This window comes from Schistocerca americana, chromosome 6, assembly GCF_021461395.2.
Source record: "Schistocerca americana isolate TAMUIC-IGC-003095 chromosome 6, iqSchAmer2.1, whole genome shotgun sequence".
Taxonomy (NCBI): Eukaryota; Metazoa; Arthropoda; class Insecta; order Orthoptera; family Acrididae; genus Schistocerca; species Schistocerca americana.
In genome coordinates this window covers 89,634,525-89,658,291 of record NC_060124.1, presented here as the reverse complement: position 1 = coordinate 89,658,291, position 23,767 = coordinate 89,634,525, and the positions used below count along the sequence as shown (strand labels likewise).

The 23,767-nt window shown below is 40.4% G+C and overlaps 1 protein-coding gene across 1 annotated transcript in view; it reads left to right on the top strand.

Annotated features, from left to right (window-relative positions):
• Positions 1-23,767, top strand: part of LOC124619637 — a 382,561-nt gene that overhangs the window by 194,198 nt on the left and 164,596 nt on the right. Inside the window, exon 5 of the mRNA XM_047146152.1 lies at positions 15,704-15,763. Within this exon, the coding sequence (XP_047002108.1) occupies positions 15,704-15,763 (60 nt within the window). The remainder of the gene's footprint in view (positions 1-15,703; positions 15,764-23,767) is intronic.

Sequence of the window (23,767 nt, the reverse complement as noted above, 5' to 3'; positions counted from 1 at the left end):
CAAACAACACAAGATGTCCAAAAAGCTGTGACGAGGGTCTTGGAGGATATTACAGAAGATGAGTTCCAGAAATGTTACCATCAATGGCACAAGCGCTAGAAAAAGTGTGTGCAATCAGAAGGGAACTACTTTGTAAGACATAACACTAAAATTGACTAAAACAGTAAGCAACATTTTTTCAGAACAGTCTCATTACTTCATTGTCGCACCTTTTAGGAAGGTAAAAGAGAAACTGAGTAACAAGGGATATAGAAATGTAAGTAAATACTACACAATATACAAGAAGTGCTATTTCACTAGCGAGCACTGGAATCAAACTATTCATGAGTCTGTATACCTTAAGATTTTGTAATGGATTTTATTAGGTTTACACACCACACGTGGGATCATTATGGATTAAAGAAGTGTGGTGAGAAAACTGTCTTATAATTGTTCTCCAGATTTGCGTCAGAAGGTGCAAAGAGAAATAAAAATGTGTATCATATGTAGGAAGGTCGTACACTCGAACTGGTCTCGCCAAAATAAATTACGTCAAAGCATTACAACAAAACCACTAGAATTAGTCTGACATGACACAGTTGCACCATTTCCTTGAGGGAGGTGAGGTGTCAAATATTTGCTTGCTATGTTCAATGTCTTCACAAAATGTGTTTGTTTGTATGCAATCAGAAGCACTGTAACCAATAGAATTATTAGGGAGATAGTAGAGTACTAATTTCTTAGAATAGGTAAACCTAAGCCCATATTAACTGACAATACATCGTATTTTACAAATTCTGAATGGAAACCCTTTCCCAAAGAACTACAAATAAAACAAATTTTACAATTCCGATTTCTCCCAGAAGCAAGTCCAGTTGAATGTTTATGCAAAGAGTTTAATCGCTTTATTAGGAAGTATATACCAAGAAAGTAAATAAAATGAGTAGTGTATGTGGCTCCTTTTCAACACATAGTTAATAATTAATCACACTCACATACAGGTTTATACTGACCAAACTAATGTTAGGGAAAAATGAACTTGATGAGTGTTCAAAACCTTTCCCACTTGTACCAGTGCATGAACCTTTACTTAAAGAAAAAATAAGACAAACTACAATTATTCAGAGTGAACAAGCAAAAAAAAAGGAAGGCCAAGTGTGATGAGAGTCTTTAGGCTGGACTTACATCTCCCAAATAGGAGATCATATATTGTTACACACACATCCAAAATCTAATAGAGTTTAAAAGGAAAGTAAACAAGGAGTGGGAAGTATTATATTCAGGACCTTTCCTTGAAATGTATATTCCACATCCAGGATGCTACTTCCTACCATATCCCAAACTGAGAAAGATCAAAGCACTGTATGTGCACGAACATATGAAGAACTTTGTTCAGAGAATATGTGAACACATGAAGCTTGGAATAAAAGGTAGAGTGGTTAATAATAAGTTTAAATCATGAGCGTTGTCCTGTAGGAAGGTATTTGGATAAAGATCCGGTTTGCATCACTAGGGAATGTACCTGAAAATTATGTATGTAATTTGTAACTTTGCTATGATCTTACATTATTTGGAGGTGGGTGCTAAATAAAAGACATACATGGAGGAAAATACTATGTTACAACATGATGAGAGTTAGGAATATTTTATGAGAGCCAATCAATGTACATAAATTGTGCAGCATATTTTTAGAATATGATGCAGCAGGTACCATGTTAAGCTACAAGATATATAGAAGTATATATGAATATATACACCTATACACAACAATGTATGTACTACTTTATGCACTCCAAACTAACTATGCATAGGTATATACAATATGTTCACTAAGCCAAAGTTAACAACTACACTAAAACTAAGGTAAGCTTACACCCACAACTACCATCTCATATGCAGTATGATACTGAAACAAGCAACTGCCAAGAAAAATGGATACTATGTAGAGGAAAAACTGTATGAATTATTAAATATGTCAGAAGCAAAGTTACACTCAGTGGATAGCAGGCAAGAATTATAAACTTAACTGAAAGCTTGTAATCTGAAAGGATACAAATATAAACATGTTATTTTGTTGGCAGATATTCTTTGACTAGGAACTATTTTTATGAATGTGTATGAATGTATGAGCAGCTAGTTGACCTGCAGGAAACCAGAATCTAACTAGTTAATGAAGTATATATATATATATATATATATATATATATATATATATATATATTTGAGAAAGATGATGGAATTGATGCTTTGTACATTCCACTTTATATGAAGCGAGTATTTGATTGAGCCTGAGGTACGAGGGGTGGGCCCTGCTTGTAATGCAGTTATAACTTCATGTGTGAAAGTATTTTATGAATGACAACATAATGATTAAGGAACTGTGGTATAACAGTATATTCACCTGTCAATGAAAAAACAAATATGGCTACTAGTAGAGGCAGAAGGAGTATTTTACCTTAGCCTTAAAGGAACCAGAAAGGCCATGCCACTTCGTAATGTACTCTAAACATTAGATACCTCCACGTATGCACAAATGTGACACACGTGAATCTTATACAGTGTTATGACGAGAAGTTATAAAATAAAGGGATTATATGTAATCGTCTTAGACTGTCTTAGCTACATTTGGTGAAAACACTGACTGCATCAACAGTTACATTATGATAGATGAATCGGTAGATAAAAGGAAAAATACGAGAACTTGTCCAATACATATTAATAATGATACTTCTGTTAACAAACAGGAACTAAAAAAAAGAAAAACAACTTCATTACTGATATACACCTTTGAAAGATACAAGAAACACGTATGTCACACATTACATTGCAACACAAAATAATATCTAATATCAAAATATACTGTAAATCGCCACATGGGTGAAGCGAATTGCTGGATAACATGGATGACAATGTGAAGTAACATCATATTGAAATAGATTTATTACCCTTTGTGTACAACAATCCTTTCTATTCTTTTTAATCTCTGTAGTATATAGTTCCTTATAGTGAACTTCATATAAAGTTGTATGTTCTGTAGTTAAATACAATGGATGTAAATAAGTCTGTTAATTTTTCTTTTGGGGCTACAGTACCTTGAGATTACACGCAGATGTCACCATTGGGATGGGGAAACCTGTCCTTGCCTGTCAGATAGAAATGTAGAATTATAGTAGTATTTTTATGTGTGTGTTCTTAAATCTAAATTTCTATGTAATTGTGTTGAAATTATTATTTTGATTGTAATTATTGTACTGTATATAATATATTATAGCGTACTCATAGGAAATTAATATTCAAGAATAACGAAAAATGTGAATGATCAAAAGTTATAAGCAAAGGCTACATGAAAAGGCACGTAGGTAAATGCTGTTAGTGCTATGTAAGAGAAAAGAGACGTCTCATTAGAAAAACCTCCTGATCAGCGCATCAACAACGAACGAATGTACATTTTAAGGAATTCCTGAACACAGGAAACATTGACAAAAAAAGAAGAGAAGGATGATCTTGATACTTACCAGACAGAATTCTGCACCTGATATGCAGTGTGTTGGGTACTCTTTGGCTTTGTAACTCCACACAAGCCATCGTACCTCTTAGCATGGAAACCACCCATTGGTGACAAGACACCAAGCCACATAAACCGGTCACAGTTTCTAACCGCTCGCATCGCTGAGGCAACCAATACTGAGAGCGGAGAGATCGCACCCAACAATGAGAGTTGGAAAACCACCGCAAACAACAATAATGCAAAAAGCGATTTGGCGAGAATGAAAATAAGGAGACTTGCAGCAGATAAACATTGTACTGAAAACAATGTGTAAACTGTATGATATAAGTGTTTAAACTTGAAACAGTGACATATGTCCAGAGTTACTATTGTATTTTCCTACATTTTTCTGTCACATTGTTTCTAGTTAGTTATAAGAAATGGTTCCGTATTATGATTTTCCTGTCCCTGGTCCACATGACAAAGATGTAAGTAAAATTTTAAAATATGTAAAGACATTCATACATGTAACTCATCAAAATCTCTGTAAGGTATAGATACGTAAGAGACATAGCTGCTGTCTACCATAATACATAAGAACGCTAGTATTTCTTATGGCAGAGGGAGAGGGGGCGAGTATAAGTATCATTTAAGTGTATGATGTCTGCCATAGGTCGATGTTTGAAATTTTGACACTCGTCCTAACAAAGGCTAAAAGATCCCAAATAAGAAACAAACGAATTTACTTTTATACAATCCAAAAATTTCTGTGTCTTGAGCATAAGCGTTCCATGTCTAACAATAATTACTGTGAGACAATACATTACATTGTAGATGTTTACACATTAAAAACAGGTTATTAGATGAAGTTTTATGAATGCCATTTTACAGTATTTGAGCTATTTTCGTGAGCAATAGTGAAGCTCCTACACCAAAAGTAATTTCTGAATAATAAAGAAAAGTTATTGTATGACAGAAATGATAAAGACAACTGTACTATGTCGCAGCTAAATGATAAAGACGTCAACTGTACTATATCGCAGCTGTACTTGTAACAAGAAAACAGTGGCAAATGAAAGAAAATTACGTCTGGTCCTTCCCACTAAGCAATGATGAGAAGAAAAGTTGATTATTTGAAACTCTAGGCGACACAGCCAAGAAAAAAGAGATACAACACGTAGCTATAAAAAGATGTGGGAAGAATTTTTTTCGTTCGTTAAAGTAAAATCACTGTACAAGAGCTTGGTAGAAAATACAAGGAACTTTACACACTTGATGAAATACACAGGTTGCAAAACTGCTCCTCGAACCAACTGTAATAATTTTTGCTATATACGTCTAACTTTACGAGGTCAGTGACACCGTTGTATCATTTTCTATACTGAATAATTACAGTACATGCCAGGTGTAAACTACCTGCAGGAATTCGGGGAAATTGTGATATACAGTGAGGCGGTGCCGTACCTGGATATACGTTAGGAAAATGGACTCATGATGCGTCGAATTGTACCTGCACGGAAATCGGAAAAATAGGTGTATGCTGAATTGGGATGCACCTGCAGGAATACGGTAATAATGGAAAACTACTTTCAAAATTTTAGAGAAAAATCCGATTTCTCAGGCTAGAGCTTATGAAAATAATAAATGGTTCACTAGATATTGATAATTTGCACAGTTATAATAAATCTATTAGAATTACGTGGAATAAAAATCACGAAAGTACCACCAGCGAGATCCGATCGACAGACCTCGCGAGTATGAAACTAAGCGCTTACTCGATCGGCTGTGGACCCCTTGAATATCAGCGATTGTACACATTATATACCCATGCCTAAAATTTTTAGACTCTATTTTCTCGAAAACAGTTGAGAGATGCTTCTTTCTCTTTACATCTGTCGAAGCCTAATCATGCCATACACCTCCTGTCGATATGAATGAAATCGATGAATGAAAGTTCATACGGTCCCCTTGTAAGTGAAACTGCACCCCATTTTATTGCATTTATTCCTTCTATTTTGGGTGGCCTGCTAGCTGCCCCACTTTCCATGTGTGTGTCGAACTTTCAGAGCGCGAAACTATAACATCTTGTCCATTTACAACAAAATTTGCAAACCGCCCACCACATTACAGCAGTATTGTAACAAATCACCCTCCCTGTTACTGCAATATTGTAACAAATTGCCCTCTGTTCTGTCTCATCATTTAAATTTCATCTCACTAAATATTTTCTATCTATCTTCCCACCTATGCCTCATCAATTGTTCGATTACACTTAAAAGGGGCTATAATGGGCGTAGGCATCATGTTACATTGTTAGAGAGGAAAATCAGTACGAAGAAGAATAAGAAGTAGAAGAAGAAGAAGAAGAAGAAATTGTATAATGTCTTTGTTGTCGTTGTTGTTGTTGTTGTTGTGGTTGTGGTCTACAGTCCAGAGACTGGTTAGATGCAACTCTCCATGCTACTCTACCCTGTGCAAGCCACTGCATCTCCAAGCACCTACTGTAATCTACATCCTTGTGAATCTGCTTAGTGTTTTCATCTCTTGGTCGCCCTCTGCGACTTATACCCACCACGCTTCACGCCAATACTAAATTGGTGATCCCTTGATGCCTCAGAACATGTCCTACCAACCGACCCCTTCTTCTCGTCAATTTGTGCCACAAATTTCTCTTCTCACCAATTCTAGTCAGTACCTCCTCATTAGTTACGTGATCTACCCATCTAAGCTTCAGCATTCCTCTGTAGCACCACATTTAGAGAGCTTCTACTCTCTTCTTGTTAAACTATTTATCGTCCATGTTTCACTTCCATTCATGGCGACGTTCCATTCAAACACTTTCAGAAAAGACTTCCTGACACTTATGTCTATACTCGATGTTAAAAATTTCTCTTCTTCAGAAACACTTTCCTTGCCATTGCCAGTCTACATTTCCTTTCTACTTCATCCACCATCAGTGTTTTTGCTCCCCAAATAGCAAAGTCATCTACTATTTTAAGTCTGTCATTTACTAATCTAATTCCCTCACCATCACCCTATTTAATTCGACTATATTCCATTATCCTCGTTTTGCTTTCGTTGATGTTCATCTTATATCCTTCTTTCAAGACACGAATGTCATTGGCAAACCTCAAAGTTTTTATTTCTTCTCCATGGATTTTAGTTCCTACTCCGAATTTTTCTTTTGTTTCCTTTACTACTTGCTCAATATACAGATTGAATAACATCAGAGATAGGCTACAACCCTGTCTCACTCCCTTCCCAACCACTGCTTGCCTTTCATGTCCCTCGGCTCTTATAACTGCCATCTGGTTTCTGTACAAATTGTAAATAGCCTTTTGCTCCCTGTATTTTACCCCTGCCACTTTCAGAATTTGAAAGAGAGTATTCCAGTCAACATTGTCAAAAGCTTTCTCTAAGTCTACAAATGCTAGAAACGTATCTTTGGCTTTCCTTAATCTGTTTTCTAAGGTAAGTTGTAGGGTCAGTATTGCCGCACGTGTTCCAACATTTCTATGGAATCCCAACTGATCTTCCCCGAGGTCGGCTTCTACCAGTTTCCCCATTCATCTGTAAAGAATTCGTGTTAGTATTTTGCAGCCATGACTTATTAAACTGATAGTGCGGTAATTTTCACATCTGTCAACACCCTCTTTCTTTGATATTGGAATTATTATATTCTCCTTGAAATCTGAGGGTATTCCGCCTGACTCTTACATCTTGCTCACCAAATGGTAGAGTTTTGTCAGGGCCGGCTCTCCCAAGGCTATCAGTAGTTCTAATGGAATGTTGTCTACTCCCGGGGCCTTGTTTCGACTCAGGTCTTTCAGTGCTCTGTCAGACTCTTCACGCAGTATCATATCTCCCATTTCATCTTCATCTACGTCCCCTTCCTTTCCATAATATTGCCCTCAAGTACATTGCCCTTGTATAGACCCTCTATATACTCCTTCCACCTTTCTTCTTTCCCTTCTTTACTTGGAACTGGTTTTCCATCTGAGCTCTTGATATTCATACAAGTGGTTCTCTTTTTCCAAATGTCTCTTTCATTTTTCTGTAGGCAGTATCTATCTTACCCCTAGCCATATACGCCTCTATGTCCTTACATTTGTCCTCCAGCCATCCCTGCTTAGCCATTTTGCATTTCCTGTCGATCAAACTTTTGAAACGTTTATATTCCTTTTTGCCTGCTTCATTTACTGCAGTTTCATATTTTTTCCTTTCATCAATTAAATTCAATATTTCTTCTGTTACCCAAGGTTTTTCTTCTAATCCTCTTCTTTTAACCTACTTGATCCTCTGCTGCCTTCACTATTTCATTCCTCAAAGCTACCCATTCTTTTTCTACTGTATTTCTTTCCCCCATTCCTGTCAATTGTTCCCTTATGCTCTCCCTGATACTCTGTACAACCTTTGGTTCTTTCAGTTTATCCACGTCCCATCTCCTTAAATTCCTACCTTTTTTCAGTTTTAGTCCACAGTACATAACCAATAAATTGTGGTCAGAGTCCACATCTGCCCCTGGAAATGTCTTACAATTTAAAACTTGGTTCGTAAATCTCTGTCTTACCATTGTATAATCTATCTGAAACCCTCCAGTGTCTCCAGGTGTCTTCCACGTATACAACCTTCTTTTAATGATTCTTGAACCAAGTGTTAGCTATGATTAAGTTATGGTTTGTTCAAAATTCTACCAAGCGGCTTCCTCTTTCATTGCTTACCCTCATTCCATATTCACCTACTACTGTTCCTTTTATTCCTATTATCGAATTGCATTCCCCCATGACTATTAAATTTTCGTCTTCCTTCAGTATCTGAATATTTTCTTCTATCTCATCATACATTTCATCAATCTCTTGTCATCTGCGGAGCTATTTGGCATATAAACTTGTACTACTGTGGTAGGCGTGACTTCTTGTCTATCTTGGCTAAAATAATGCGTTCACTAGTTCATTATACTGTTCATAGTAGCTTACCCGCACTCCTATTTTTTTTATTCATTATTAAACCTGCTCTTGCCCTACCCCTGTTTAATTTTGTATTTATAACCCTATATTCGCCTGACCAGAAGTCTTGTTCCTCCTGCCACCGAACTTCACTAATTCTCACTATATTTAATTTTTAACCTATCCGTTTCCCTTTTTAAATTTTCTAACCTACCTGCCCGATTAAGGGATCTGACATTCCACACACCAATCCGTAGAACACTAGTTTTCTTTATCCTGATAAAGACTTCTTCCTGAGTAGTCGCCACCCGGAGATCAGAATGGGGGACTATTTTACCTTCGGAATACTTTACCCAAGAGGACGCCATCATCATTTAATCATACAGTAAAGCTGCATACCCTCGGGAAAAATTACGGCTGTAGTTTCCCCTTGCTTTCAGCCGTTCCTTTCTTCCTGGAGTGCCAGTTCGTTTCGGTTCGCAGAAGAGCTTCTGTGAAGTTTGGAAGGTAGGAGACGAGGTACTGGCAGAATTTAAGCTGTGAGTCGTGCTTGTATAGCTCAGTTGACAGAGCACTTGCCCACGAAAGGCAAAGGTCTCGAGTTCGAGTCTCGGTCCTGCATAAATATGAATCTGCCAGGAAGTTTCTTAAGGCCGTATTGGTTAATGTTACAAGGGCAGATCAGTCAATCATCCAGAATGTTGCCCCTGCAACTACTGAAAAGATGGCTGCGTTTCTTCAGGAACCACACGTTTGTCTGGCCTCTCAATAGATACCCCTCCGTTGTGGTTGCACCTACGGTACGGCTATCTGTATCGTTGAGGCACGCAGGCCTCCCCGCCAACGGCAAGGTCCATGGTTCATGGGGGTGGAATGTCCTTACTCTTCACAACTGGCAAATACTATCATCTTTAGGATACATAGTGCTATAAATACTACTATCATCATTCTCTGTGAGCTCTCATTTGACATTGTTGGATGAAGGAGAAGGAGAAGCGGAAGAAGAAGAAGAATGTGAGAGAAAAAATTCTCCTTATGACTCTGTTACTCGTTTTGAGTGTCACAAGTATAAATCATATGTCAATCAGTTTTTGCTTACAACTATTCCATACTGATTCTGTTTGAGAGTCATCTGTATAGTGAAGGAAGGCTTCTTGATGAATCAGGACTCCCGTAAGCTAGTGAAATCGACTTAAATAAAAATTGTGCAGTTCACTTGTTTTCAGAAATTCAGTATTGTTTGAATAACCAAATTATTGATCACGTGCATGGTTCAGAAATTGGAATGCTAATGAAAGGATATGCATCATTTATGCCAAATGACGCAATCCTATTACAGAACGTTGGTTGTGAATGAGAAATGAACTGAAGGAATTCGTTGCAGGTGATGGACGTTTTGGTTTCTGTATCCCACTCAGCATGCTGCGTGGGCTCACGGAGAATTACAGGAAGACTGTTTTAAATGTTTGCCATGAATTTGTACTGGTTCACAGCGGAGAAGATACTAAATACATTACCTCAAATATTGCAGGCACCAGATCAAAAATTGTAATCGAAAATTTTTACTGTGAACTGCCAGAAATACGAGTTTCCAAGAAAGAGTAAATATAATTGAGGAACATCTTAAGAAATGATCTAAGTTTACAAGCATTCCATCATTGGGATTTAACTGAATGGATTGCACCAGAAATTAGCACATGGACATAGCAAGTTAAATTCAGTAATGTGCTCGAAACAGCAAGATATTATTTTAGCTTTTCAGACAAACAGAAATTCGATTTCCTGTGATTGCAGCATATTCTACGCAGCAGACATGATAGACTTGAAGGTATATTTGAATCGCTCTAAATATCCTAAACAGTACTATTCGGTCGATTTTAGAACAAAGCATACTGCACCACTGTAGGAAATGTATTACAATTTTCAATCTCTTATTATGGAGAGAGAAGACCAAGGGGAGGGAAATCCACCCCGTGAAACGTATAGTGTTCCAGCATTGTATGTAATTGATTTTCACAAAAATATTAAGTAACACTTACATCATCGGTCATTGATATGATAATTGAAATGCAAATGAAAATACTATTACTATATAATACAATAGCAAACTGTCTGGTTATTCATGATTCTTTTACAGATATGACACATTCAACCAATCGGGTAGTGTGGTATCCCTTTACACTATAAAGTTAATGCTGTACATATGAAAGGAGTTTGCAATTTCTTGACCGAAAGTGCCACCATCTTGGTTAGGGTGTATAATAAGCCTTGATAGCCACAACTGATCAGTTATCTATCGGAAAACTGACTCAAGGTCAGAATGAAAGGCACATTTCTAGTACTTACAAACGGAGTTTGATTTTACGTGATACTGCACGTTACAATGTTTTCCTTTTTTCCTTCAAACCTCTTCGGTTGCTGAGTAGTATGCCAGTAACATGTTTCTCGATTGTGGAGGCCTTTGCAAACTGTGTATAAGTTGTGAGTCAGTTTGCGATTGTGTGCATATTTCAGGAGAAATACGTCTTGCTCAGGGTAAAACAGAACTTTCTCTCATGCTTATGGATTTTTTTTTCATAGTATTAGATTGCTCATTCGTATATTTTTTTCAGAATCATGTACAATGGCTTGGTTGATTGTCAAGCATTCGACACCATAGACAAACAATTTAACATGAAGGAACTTGCACGTCAGATGCTGCCTGGTGCTTGTTGTTGCTTCCGGTGGTTTCATTCTACAGTGGACAACACTCTACTATGAGTTGAAAATAACTCTGCACAATGGTTAATGAAAAACCACCGCCATCACAGAATGGGCTTAGCTGGTGTACCATTGGAAACTGTGCTGAATGGTATCCTGCAGTTATTCCACCTACATCTTGTGTCTGTGTGAAGGTTTTGGAAAAAGTAAAGTGGATTAAAAACTTGTTGCCAGAATATAACGCGCATAGTATTGTGGACAAAGGATGACCCTCATTTTGATACACGCCGACTGAAAAGGCATGTCAATAAATGCAAACCAATGATCAGAACGTTAATGCAACAGTGACAGCATTGTTATCAGTTGCGAACTTTCCCATATGGGCTTCGTTGTTGAACAATGAAAAAAACGTAAATGTTTTATGCCAGTGAGTGAAATTACCTTTGTTGTTGAACACACAAAAAATTGTAATGAGATCTTACTCTTGTTGCTGGCATCATTGCAGTCAGCATGGAACCTGGAATAGCTGAAGAACTGCATAACTCAGCACCCACTGTTTAGGTAAGTAGGAAAGTTATCACAAAAAGATCTGATGACCTTCGTCAAGGCGATCTCGTTGACCTGATTGCATATTCCAAATACAATTCAGGTTATAAATATTGGTTGAAAGTAATTGGTGTGTACACAAAATATGCATGGGCTGCTGCTGGAGCTGGGGTTGCAGATCCATTAAGCAAAATATGTAGAAGATGTTTCAGGATTCAAATCATTTACAAAGACAGATAAGGAATTTTATAAAACGTATTTCAACAAGCTAATGAAAAGAAATAGATTAATCACTACTTGTCGTTCAACAATTTGAAAGCTGTTGTTGTTTAGTTCAAATGGTTCAAATGGCTCTGAGCACTATGGGACTCAACTGCTGAGGTCATTAGTCCCCTAGAACTTAGAACTAGTTAAACCTAACTAACCTAAGGACATCACAAACATCCATGCCCGAGGCAGGATTCGAACCTGCGACCGTAGCAGTCTTGCGGTTCCAGACTGCAGCGCCTTTAACCGCACGGCCACTTCGGCCGGCCTGTTGTTTAGTGATTAAATATAACTCTTAGAGGAATGATGTTTAAACATTTCATTGCACAAGGTTTTTCTGAATGGGCTAATCTCCAAAAACATCTGGTATAGTCTGTATGTAAACTCAAGAGCGAGCAGCGCTATTGGTGGGGATGTGGCCTTTCCCGGAAGAACGTTGCCACCGGCCTACAGGGGCACCCAAAATCTGTTGCCCGTTATCGGTCTAGTGGTGTAGATCGGCGTGCAGTGATATACGTAGTTTCTGTTCGTGGGTTCTTAGGTGTCAGTGTCAGTGAGTTAACAATGTATACTTACTGATGTACTTTGCTATCCAGAAGTGGTGGATAATCGTCTAGCATTGCAAGAAAATAGGAAGAATACGAAGTCTGGAGGTATTTGCGGAGTAACGAGCGTTCGATTGTCTCTAATGTTATTACAGCGTGTATTAAAGAGGCGGCTCAAAAAGAACTGTTGGCTAATATTCCCGGTCCCAATTAAAGGGCTGAAATCTATGCAGAAGTCAGCCTCACCCAATAGGACACATAAGTAAGGAACGGAAAAATAAGCCGCATGGTTTACTGGAATTGCCACGAAGGAAAACTAATAATTTCGGGAGAAAACCCATCGTTATAGACAGTTTCAAAATCACGTGAAACCTTTGATGCTTATGGAACACTAAATCTGTATCACGGTCACTATTCAACTGATTCTAAGACATAGTGCTTAAAACATGTGCGTAATACGTATTCTAAACACTGCTGAAATTTCCTTCGAAACATGTACACCGATTCTGGACGTCTAAGCAAAATGCTTGACATTCGAGATGCTTTCACATATTCATTTTTATTTTTTGGTAAGAACTTTATTTGTTAATCTACAGCAATGTTATCCTCTTCAAAATATTCCCCAATACATGCTATACACTTATGCCAGTGCTTTTTCCAATTTCCAAAAAGCTTCAGGAGCTGTTTCTTCGGGACAGTTTATACGTCTCTTAACTGTGCATTTTTAATCTCATCCATGCTTGTAAAACAGCTGTCCTTTAAGGCCTGATTTGAAATGTTTATACCACTTGTCTGCTCTTGGTTTACTCATAACAGGCTCACCAAAAGCAATATTTACCATTTCTAAAAATTTCATACACTTTATTCCATTCTTATAACAAAATTTAATACAGACTCTTTAATTTATTTTATACAAAATAAATAATCGTTGATGCTACCAAAACACGTGTAAGTTTTCTGACAGCTGACAACAGAGTAAATACCCAATATGCATAACATTGTACACATACTTTAGAGGCATGTTTACAAAGACAATGACAAGAAAGTAGTGCAAATCGGACTAATACAACACTCAAAATTATAAATTCCTGCTCACCTTTTAAACACTCTTCGTGTTGCAAGAATTGTTAAGTTTCAATGCAGTCCTTCAAAGAAAACTTCTACCTCTTGGTAGAAACACAAAGTAAGAACAGGCCTTAAATTCTACAGACCGATTGCATTATGTGGGGTTCGTTTCACGAATAGCAATGCAAGAACATACATTCACATGAACAGGCATTCGGTTCTATCTTTGTAGTATAATCCTGACTTCCGTTCTTATGTTAATAATATTTACTCTATAACGTTGTGTTCCGGAAGAAGCTATTGTTTTTTGTATCCCTTATGGTCTTAATGGATTTGTCTCAAAATGAACGTATCTGTACACTGCGTCGCCACAGATTTAAAGAGCGCGCCGTGGCAGGGCCGGTACTACGTTGTGAAACAGCCTGTAGAAGCGCCCTGTGACGTAGCTGGGTTGGCAGAGTGGGGACTCGCTCGCTCACTCTTCAGTTTACCGACAGACTATAAGTCAGTTCAGTTAACCAAAATATAGAAAAATCAACATGAGATCTGTTGATATGAAAGGTAACAGCCTTTTGTCCGTTGTGTACAAAGCAACCAAGATATTAGATGAACAAAAAGCTAAATTCAAAGTTGCCGATTTTTTTAGTATTAGTGAATACAAGGCAGTTCGAGAAAGGCTACACCTCCGACTGGTCTACCAAGATATTAAAAAATTGAGCAGTTCAAGAGACGTACCTAAGAAGGTATCTGCTGCAAGATTACATATTATGACTTGTTACAGGAGGATTCTGTAGCACAGGACTATAGAAAACCGGATATCGATCAACAGATTTGGTCGAAAAATAGTACAGATGAAAGGAAACTAAGATTTCATAAAATGGCTGAATTACTTTGTAAGAGAGAGAGTATGTGAAAGGAGTGAGCTGTATATGGAGAAAAATTTGTTACAGTTTTGTTGTAACATGAGTCAGTTTGTTTTGTGGAGGTTGATTTCTTACAGTTTTCTTGTAAAATAGAGTGCAATTAGTTACAGTTTTTCTGTAATATAGTGGTCAATTTGTTGTAGTTTTACTTGGACATGCAGACCAATTGTTACAGTTTTGTTATAATATGGGCCAATTTGTTATATGGAGGGCAATTTGTTACAATTTTGCCTGTTATGTGAGGGGTTATTTGTTACAATATCTCTAACATGAAGAATTTGTGACAGTATCACTAAACATCGACAATTTGTTTGACAATCACTGCAACAGGGACAGTTTGTTACAATTTCACTTTAACATGGAGGGTAAATTTCACGTTATTGCTGTCACAGAGACAATTTGTTACAGCTTCACTGTAACGTGGAGGGCAACTTTTTACAGTTTTTCTGAATCATGAAGGCAGGTTGTTACAACGTCACTCTAACATGGAAAATTTGTTACAATTTCGGTGTAGTATGGTGGGTAATTTAGTACATAGAGGGTATTTTGTTGGACTTTTGCTATAACATAAAGAGTAATTTGTAACAACTTATTTATAACATGGAGGAGGTCATTCTGTTCGAGACAGCTTACTGTGTTTTGGAAGCGGAACATGTTCTAAGACTTTGTAATAGACGAATGAGAGTGACATTGGACGGTAGTTTTGTGAATCACTTCTGCTACTCTTCTCACTGATGGGCGTGACCTGTAGTATCATCCATCTATTGGGTACAGGTTTTTGTTGTTAGGATATGCGTTATATTATGCTTAAAAGAAGAACAGATCAGCCACAACTGTGTGGCATTTGACACAGATTACATTGGGCTATGGAACTTTGTTCAGTTTAGCAATTTAGTTGTTTGTCAAATCCACCGATAAATATCTACATAACTGATCTTTGCAGTGCCATTGAAATTACACTAGGGCAATAGTCCTGGATTTTTCTTTCCTAATCTGTTTCAGTTCTTGCATCAATCATTAGTGTCTGGACACCAAATGTGATTCCACCGGCATCTCTTCTGGTTTATAAACGCTGTGCTCTTTCGCAACCACCGTTTTGTAACAACAAGAACTTAAACATTTCTCAAAAGTTTCGTTCATAAAATCACGTGAACTTTGAAATATTTGAACATATATTTACCATGTGCCATACAGCGCTGCATGCCTTTTTTGCATGTATGCTTAATGGAAATTGTTTTGTTGCAGAATTTTGTGCAGCAGTACTACGCGTTCCAGATCATTACTGGCAACAGATTTTGCGCAACGGTAAGTGGACTGTTTTTATTACGATTTAATGTCCACCTGCACTATATGTTCAAAAGTATTCTCGCAACACCCAAGAAGGGTGGGTAACAAACTAGAACATTTTAATGCTTAATTAGAAATATCATCCTCTTGCTACTACACAATAAGACTGAACAAAATTATTAAATATGAGTAACAGGTTACAACGTTCCAATTCTAAAAAGGTAATGATTCCAGAAAGCTGTTAAGTTAATTATTTGTTAGGTTGCAGGTCCTTTTAAATGGAATGAGGAGTCTAATGAGCAAACAAAAAGGAATGAGGGTAAACCAATGAAAGACGAAAGTGATGGGACGTGGTAGAAACAAGATTAGCAGTAAGCTTAACATCGGAATTTAGAACCACAAAGTAGGCAGGATTAACGCAATGGGTGATTTCTCAGGTTTCCTCGGCATGGCTGATTAAGTGTGCTTCCGGCGTTCTTTCTAGTTCGTGCTCAGTATTTTGATGAACGACCCAGACGTCATCCTCCGGGTCTGCGTGTTCTGCTTTTATGTGTACTCACTGCTTGGACTGCAGTCAGACTGTGTCGGACGTCCAGATACGAGGTGCATTCAAGTTCTAATTAACTACTCACCCGAAATCGATGAAACTGGCGCTACTTCTCGACGTAATCGCCCTGCAGACGTACACATTTTTCACAACGCTGACGCCATGATTCCATGGCAGCGGCGAAGGTTTCTTTAGCAGTCTGTTTTGACAACTGGAAAATCGCTGAGGCAATAGCAGCACGGCTGGTGAATGTGCGGCCACGGAGAGTGTCTTTCATTATTGGAAAAAGCCCAAAGTCACTAGGAGCCAGGTCAGGTGAGTAGGGAGCATGAGGAATCACTTCAAAGTTGTTATCACGAAGAAACTGTTGCGTAACGTTAGCTCGATGTGCGGGTGTGTTGTCTTGGTGAAACAGCACACGCGCAGCCCTTCCCGGACGTTTTTGTGCAGTGCAGGAAGGAATTTGTTCTTCAAAACATTTTCGTAGGATGCACCTGTTACCGTAGTGCCCTTTGGAACGCAATGGGTACGGATTACGCCCTCGCTGTCCCAGAACGTGGACGCCATCATTTTTTCAGCACTGGTGGTTACCCGAAATTTTTTTGGTGGCGGTGAATCTGTGTGCTTCCATTGAGCTGACTGACGCTTTGTTTCTGGATTGAAAAATGGCATCCACGTCTCATCCATTGTCACAACTGACGAAAAGAAAGTCCCATTCATGCTGTCATTGCGCGTCAACATTGCTTGGCAACATGCCACACGGGCAGCCATGTGGTCGTCCGTCAGCATTCGTGGCACCCACCTGGATGACATTTTTCGCATTTTCAGGTCATCATGCAGGACTGTGTGCACAGAACCCACAGAAATGCCAACTCTGGAGGCAATCTGTTCAACAGTCATTCGGCGATCCCCAAAACAATTCTCTCCACTTTCTCGATCATGTCGTCAGACCGGCTTGTGCGAGCCCGAGGTTGTTTCCGTTTGTTGTCACATGATGTTCTGCCTTCATTAAACTGTCGCACCCACGAACGCACTTTCGACACATCCATAACTCCATCACCACATGTCTCCTTCAACTGTCGATGAATTTCAATTGGTTTCACACCACGCAACTCCAGAAAACGAATGATTGCACGCTGTTCAAGTAAGGAAAACGTCGCCATTTTAAGTATTTAAAACAGTTCTCGTTCTCGCCGCTGGCGGTAAAATTCCATCTGCCATACGGTGCTGCCATCTCTGGGACATATTGACAATGAATGCGGCCTCATTTTAAAACAATGGGCATGTTTCTATCTCTTTCCAGTCCGGAGAAAAAAAATCGGAGGCCTTAGAACTTGAATGCACCTCATGTTGTGCATACGAGGTGCGTCCAAAAGTACGCTTCGATCGCGTCCAGAGATGGCATGGCTGGCTGGACAGGAATGCTCATGTGCAGGGGTAGATAGGAGGTATGAGGGAATAATGTGGTGCAGTTTCAGTCCTGTGACGGCGGTGGTTTCCGCACACTGGTAGGGTAAAATGACTGCCCTGGTACTGTCTCCCGGGAGCTGCGAGGTTCGCGCAGTTATCCGATTTTAGCATGCACATCGCCAATTGTGCCACGTGTATGGACATGACATTATGAGCGACAGCATGGTCAGTCGATGGTGCTGGCAATTCTCTGAAGACAATATTCACGACGAAGACTGTAGTGGCTGACCATTCCTGGTGACACCAGAACTGACGGAAAGTGTGCTGTAAGCAAGTTTGCAGAACCGGCGCTTCACATTTTCATAACTCTCGCATCAGTTTCTCCAGATGTGTCGCTATCTGTTGCACGGAGTTGTCTCGCGGTGGCTTATTTTCATAAAATGTCTGCAAGATGAGTGTCAAGGCAACTTACAGATGGACACAAAACTAAACGTCTGGCAGCAGCATTGACATTCCTACAGATAGAGGCGACGAGTTTCTCGACCATGTTGTCACTGGGGACGCAAAATGGGTGTCGCGTGTCACACGAGAAATAAATCAACAAAAAAATGGTTCAAAAGGCTCTGAGCACTATGGGACTTAACTTCTGAGGTCATCAGTCCCCTAGAACTTAGAACTACTTAAACCTAACTAACCTAAGGACATCACACACATCCATGCCCGAGGCAGGATTCGAACCTGCGACCGTATAAAACAACAGTTCATACATTGGCTGCATAGTGGTTCACCTGTGAAGATCAAATTTAAACAGACAGTCTCAGTAAATAAAATAATAAACCATCTGCACTGTCTTCTGGGATCGACGTAGTGTCCTCTTGAGCGAATTTATACCTCGAGGGGAGACAGTAAACGCTGAACAAGGGCCGTTGTGTGTTGACATTACGCTTGTGCATGTCAATGCAAGATCCCAAACAGACAACTCCACACGAAATGTCATGAATCAGTTTGGATGGAATATCTTCGATATTTGACCCAGCAGCCCCGATCTCGCCATGGTGACTTCCATCTCTACGGTCTCATGAAGCGTTTTCCGGCAGGAAAACATTTCCACGACGGCGTTGAGGTGCGGACTGAAGTGAGTTCGTGGCTCCAGACGTTGGCCGAAGACACCTGTGACATGGGCACACAACTGACGGTGCCCCTTAACGATCAATACCTCGAAGATAGTGGTGACTACTTTGAGAAGTAGCCACTGAATCTGTGTAAATTCTTACATAGTTACGAGTATGTTTTTGTTTCCTTTATCTGTCATCGTAACTTACTTAAAGCATTCACCTCATAAAATGGAAACGAGACCTCGACTGCACACCTGGAAGAAATTGACTGAAGGAATTCTGCTACCAGGAAGAAAAATAACATGTGGCAGACGAAGATAGGAGAATATAAAAAGCGGACTCAAACAGGCAAAGAGAATATTAATGGCCCGAAAGAAATCTACTAGTATCAAGCGTCAGCCGTAATTTGAGGAAGAAATTTTTGAGAATGTTCGTATGGGGCACAGCAATGTCTGGAAGTGAACATGGAGGCTGGGAAAACTGGAAGAGCATCGAAGCGGCTGGGTTGTGGAACTAAACAAGGGCGTGTTGAAAAATAATCCCTACGAATTTTTAATGTGAAAACTGTTGAAACGTTTTAAATAAAGCAAAGTTTACCAACATTTTACATCTTTGTTCTTCATGCCTACATATTTATTTTTCTACTTACTGTAGTAATCCTGGCGAAATACATATTTCTCTCAATGGGAGACACGTTTGTTGATTCCGTCACTGTAGAATGTTTATCATTGGTGACGGTCCCACAACCTAACCTCTGCTTACACCGCTTCATCACAATCAAAGTGAAGTCCCTGAAGGTGTTATTTAAGTTTTGGAAATAGGTAAAAATCGTATGGGGCCAAGTTGGGACTGTATGTAGGATGATCGATGACCTGGAGCCAAAGGCGTCAGATTGTTAGAGATGTCTTGGCGCTCACGTGTGTTCTGGCCTGTCATGCTGAACGAGAGGGAGCTCCATGTGTGGACGAACTCTTCGAATTCTTGCTTTCAGTTTTCTGAGGGTTTTCTCACGCACCGACATAGTTACGCCACACAGCGCTACGTTACACGCTTTAATTCGGAGCCCTTTAGCAGCAAAAGGTTTGCAAATTGCATCGGCGAAGCAGTAATGTCGACCGAGTAATAGGCGTGGCATGTAGTAATTCAACCGATATTGAGAATAGAATAAAAAATTCGGATGCCTTACTTTTTAGCACGCTCTCGCAGAACGGAGCTGAAAAGTAGGTGGAGTGATAAGGTCAGATATGAGCAGGTTCTTCCCAGAATCGAGGAGAGGAACACGTAGGGAACGTTGTCAAGAACAAGAGGGGTGACAGGACATGTGTCAACACTTCAAGGAATTACTTCCATGGTACTTTGAGGGAGCTGTAGGGAGTAAAATTTAGAGAGAAAGATAGACACCAGTATACACCCCACAAATACACTCATGCTCATAAATTAAGGATAATTGCAGAGTGTAGTGCCACACAACATGGCACTATACAAAACTAGCGCTAATAGCATAGCACATAGAGAACACACACGACACAGATCTGGAAGTTCACGGTATTGGTGATAAGTTGAGAGAACCGTCCAGAAACACATGTGCTACAAAACGCCACTGTTTCCTGCGCTTGTACCTCGACATTAATATGGGATATGATCACCATGCACACGTACACAGGCGCACAACGGGTTGGAATACTCTGGATCAGGTGGTCGAGCAGCTGCTGGGGTACAACCTCCCATTCTTGCACCAGTGCCTGTCGGAGCTCTTGAAGTATCGCGGGGGTTTGACGACGTGCAGCGATACGTCGGCCGAGAGCATCCCAGACGTGCTCGACGGGGTTTAGGACCGGAGAACAGGCAGACCACTTCATTCGCCTGATATCTTCTGTTTCAAGTTACTCCTCCATGATGGCAGCTCGGTGGGGCCGTGCGTTATCATCCATCAGTAGGAAGGTGGAACACAGTGCACCCCTGAAAAGGCCGACATACTGGTGCAAAATGACGACCCGATACACGTAACCTGTTGCAGTTCCTCTGGCAAAGACATGCCGGGGTACACGTGCACCAATCATAATCCCACCCCACACCATCAAACTACGACCTCCATACAGGTCGCTTTCAAGGACATTAATGGGGTTGATATCTGGTACCTGATCACACCAGATGAAAACCCGGCGAGAATCACTGTTCAGACTATACTTGGACTCGTCTGTGAACATAACCTGGGACCACAGTTCCAATGACCATGTACTGTGTTCTTGACACCAGGCTCTACGGGCTCTCCTGTGACCAGGGGTCAGTGGAATGCACCTTGCATGTCTCCGGGCAAATAAACCGTGTCTGTTCAGTCGTCTGTAGACTGTGTGTCTGGAGACAACTGTTCAGTGGGTGCGGTAAGGTCCCGAGCAAGGCTACCTGCAGTACTCCGTGGGCGTCTGCGGGCACTGATGGTGAGATATCGGTCTTCTTGTGGTGTTGTACACTGTTGACATCCCGTACTGTAGCGCCTGGACAGTTTTCCTGTCTGCTGGAATCGTTCCAATAATCTTGAGATCAAACTTTGTGGCACATGGAGGGCCCGTGCTACGAGCTGCTGTGTTTGACCAGCCTCCAGTCGCCCTATTATTCTACACCTCATAACGTCATCAATATGTGTTCTTTGAGCCATATTCAACACACAGTCACCATTAGCACGTCTGAAAACGTCCGCACACTTATTCGCTGCACCGTGCTCTGACATGTACCAACACACCTCTGCGTATGTGGACTGCTGCCAGGGCCACCGTGCGACGACCGCAATCAAATGCACCGCATGGTTATTCCCCGAGCTGATTTAAAGCCGCAAACTGCCCAGCAGAGCGTTGTTTCATCATGTATCAGCATTATCCTTAATACATGAGCATGGGTGTAGTTGAGGACGCTTGGTGCTAGTGCTGCTCCGAAGTAAAGAAGTAAGGAATTCATAGAGAGCCGCATCAAACCAATCACAAGACTGACGCCAAAAAAAGAAGGAAGGAAAAAGTTCAGTGTAGGCCGTGGAGAACACTGAAACCAGCGAAATAGTTAGCGTTACTGTGGCACTTGGTCTGTGAATTGAGAAACTTATTGTTGGACGCTTTCGCTTCACATGTCTCCTGAGGTTTTCGCAGTTCTTTTGAGGTATAATGTTTACCCTCAAATACCGCACGATGTAGGTTTGTTACTTTCATCTCTTACAGAAAACTTTACCCCACAAATAATTAGATTTCTGTCATTTATTCATTGCTGACAACCACACGAAACTATTCACAAAATTGAATGTGAAATTTCTACATTTCAGTTTCCTACTATTTATTACAATTGCATATTATGTGAGTACAGCACTGTAGTCAAGAACGCACAAGATATTTCCAACTGTAAACATTTTGCGGCTTCTACGTTGGAACACTGGCGCTTCAGCAATGGAACCACTTTGCCCTTGGCACTCGAGCCCTGCTGTAGTCTGTCAGCAAAATGAAGACCAAGCAACGGTGTCGCCATTCTCCCTACCCAACTACGTCACAAGGAGCATCAACAGGCTGTTTCAGAAGGTTATACTGACCCTTCCCAAGAACACCTTTTAAATCAGTGACGACGCAGTATGTAGACGTGACCAAGAGTGTTTATTTCTCACTAACTGCGTCAACACTATTCAAAATACAGACATTAAAACGAAGAGGACTAATGCAAGAAGTGCACTTAATCTGTGTAAATGACTGCACGATGCACTGACTGAACAATGAATGGCGTGCTCTATGGTATCTGTGGGGTCCTTCTGGGGAAGGCCACTTTCCCCACCACAAGCGCTGCTCTCTATTAAGTTTACAAACTACACGGCCCAGTTTAATGTGACCACTGCGTAAGGTCGACATCAACCTGCAGTAACCACTCACAGACGGCAGTTGGCAGTTCTAGAAATGGAGTGCATATAAAACGTGTCGCTGGGACACGGAAAACAATTTGTCCGTTGTCGTAACGCGGAAACAGAGTGATTTCTCTGACGTCCAAAGGAGCGTGATCATCGGCTTTCGGGCCAAGAGTGGAAGCATTACCGAGGCGGCTACGTTCGTAAACTGTTCATGTGCCGCCGTGGTTAAAGCATACCGTGCATGACAAAATGTCGCTATCCAAAACCGGCGCCGAGGCGAACTTTTTGTGCAACACGGACCATAGATGGCAGTGGTGAATGACGGCCGCTGAGGTGTGTCCGGACGAATGGATATGCAACTGTGAGCAACTGACCTCCCAGATGAAACAAGGTGTTACTAAAAGTGTCTCCTCAACGTTCGCTGAGTGAACGTTGCTGCATATGATCCTCCGTGTAAGCGCCAGGTTCATGCACCCATGCTGACAGCACTTCATCGAAGTCGAAAACTCGAATTTAGACCCCAATACCCCAACAGTATGCCCCCCTAGACAGGTCAGGCGTGCACTACACACCGGAAGCAGCTACTAGGGTAGCAGAGTACGTGTGGCGTGCACACGGGGGTTTTTTAGGTTAGCGGGACCCCCCCTTGGGCGAAACGATAAAATACCTGACGGCTTACCAGAGAGGACATTATCATCGTTGATAAAGAACGTCCGTCCTCAGAGACCAAAAACAGGAAAAGTCAACGTAATATTGGTAAACTGCAGGAGTATCCAGGGCAAGGTTCCTGAATTAGTATCTCTTATTGAAGGAAATAGTGCGCATATAGTATTAGGAACGGAAAGTTGGTTAAAACCGGAAGTGAACAGTAACGAAATCCTAGACACAGAATGGAATATATACCGCAAGGATAGGATAAACGCCAATGGTGGAGGAGTATTTATAGCAGTAAAGAATTCAATAATATCCAGTGAAGTTATTAGCGAATGCGAATGTGAAATAATCTGGGTTAAGTTAAGTATCAAAGGTGGGTCAGATATGATAGTCGGATGCTTCTATAGACCACCTGCATCAGC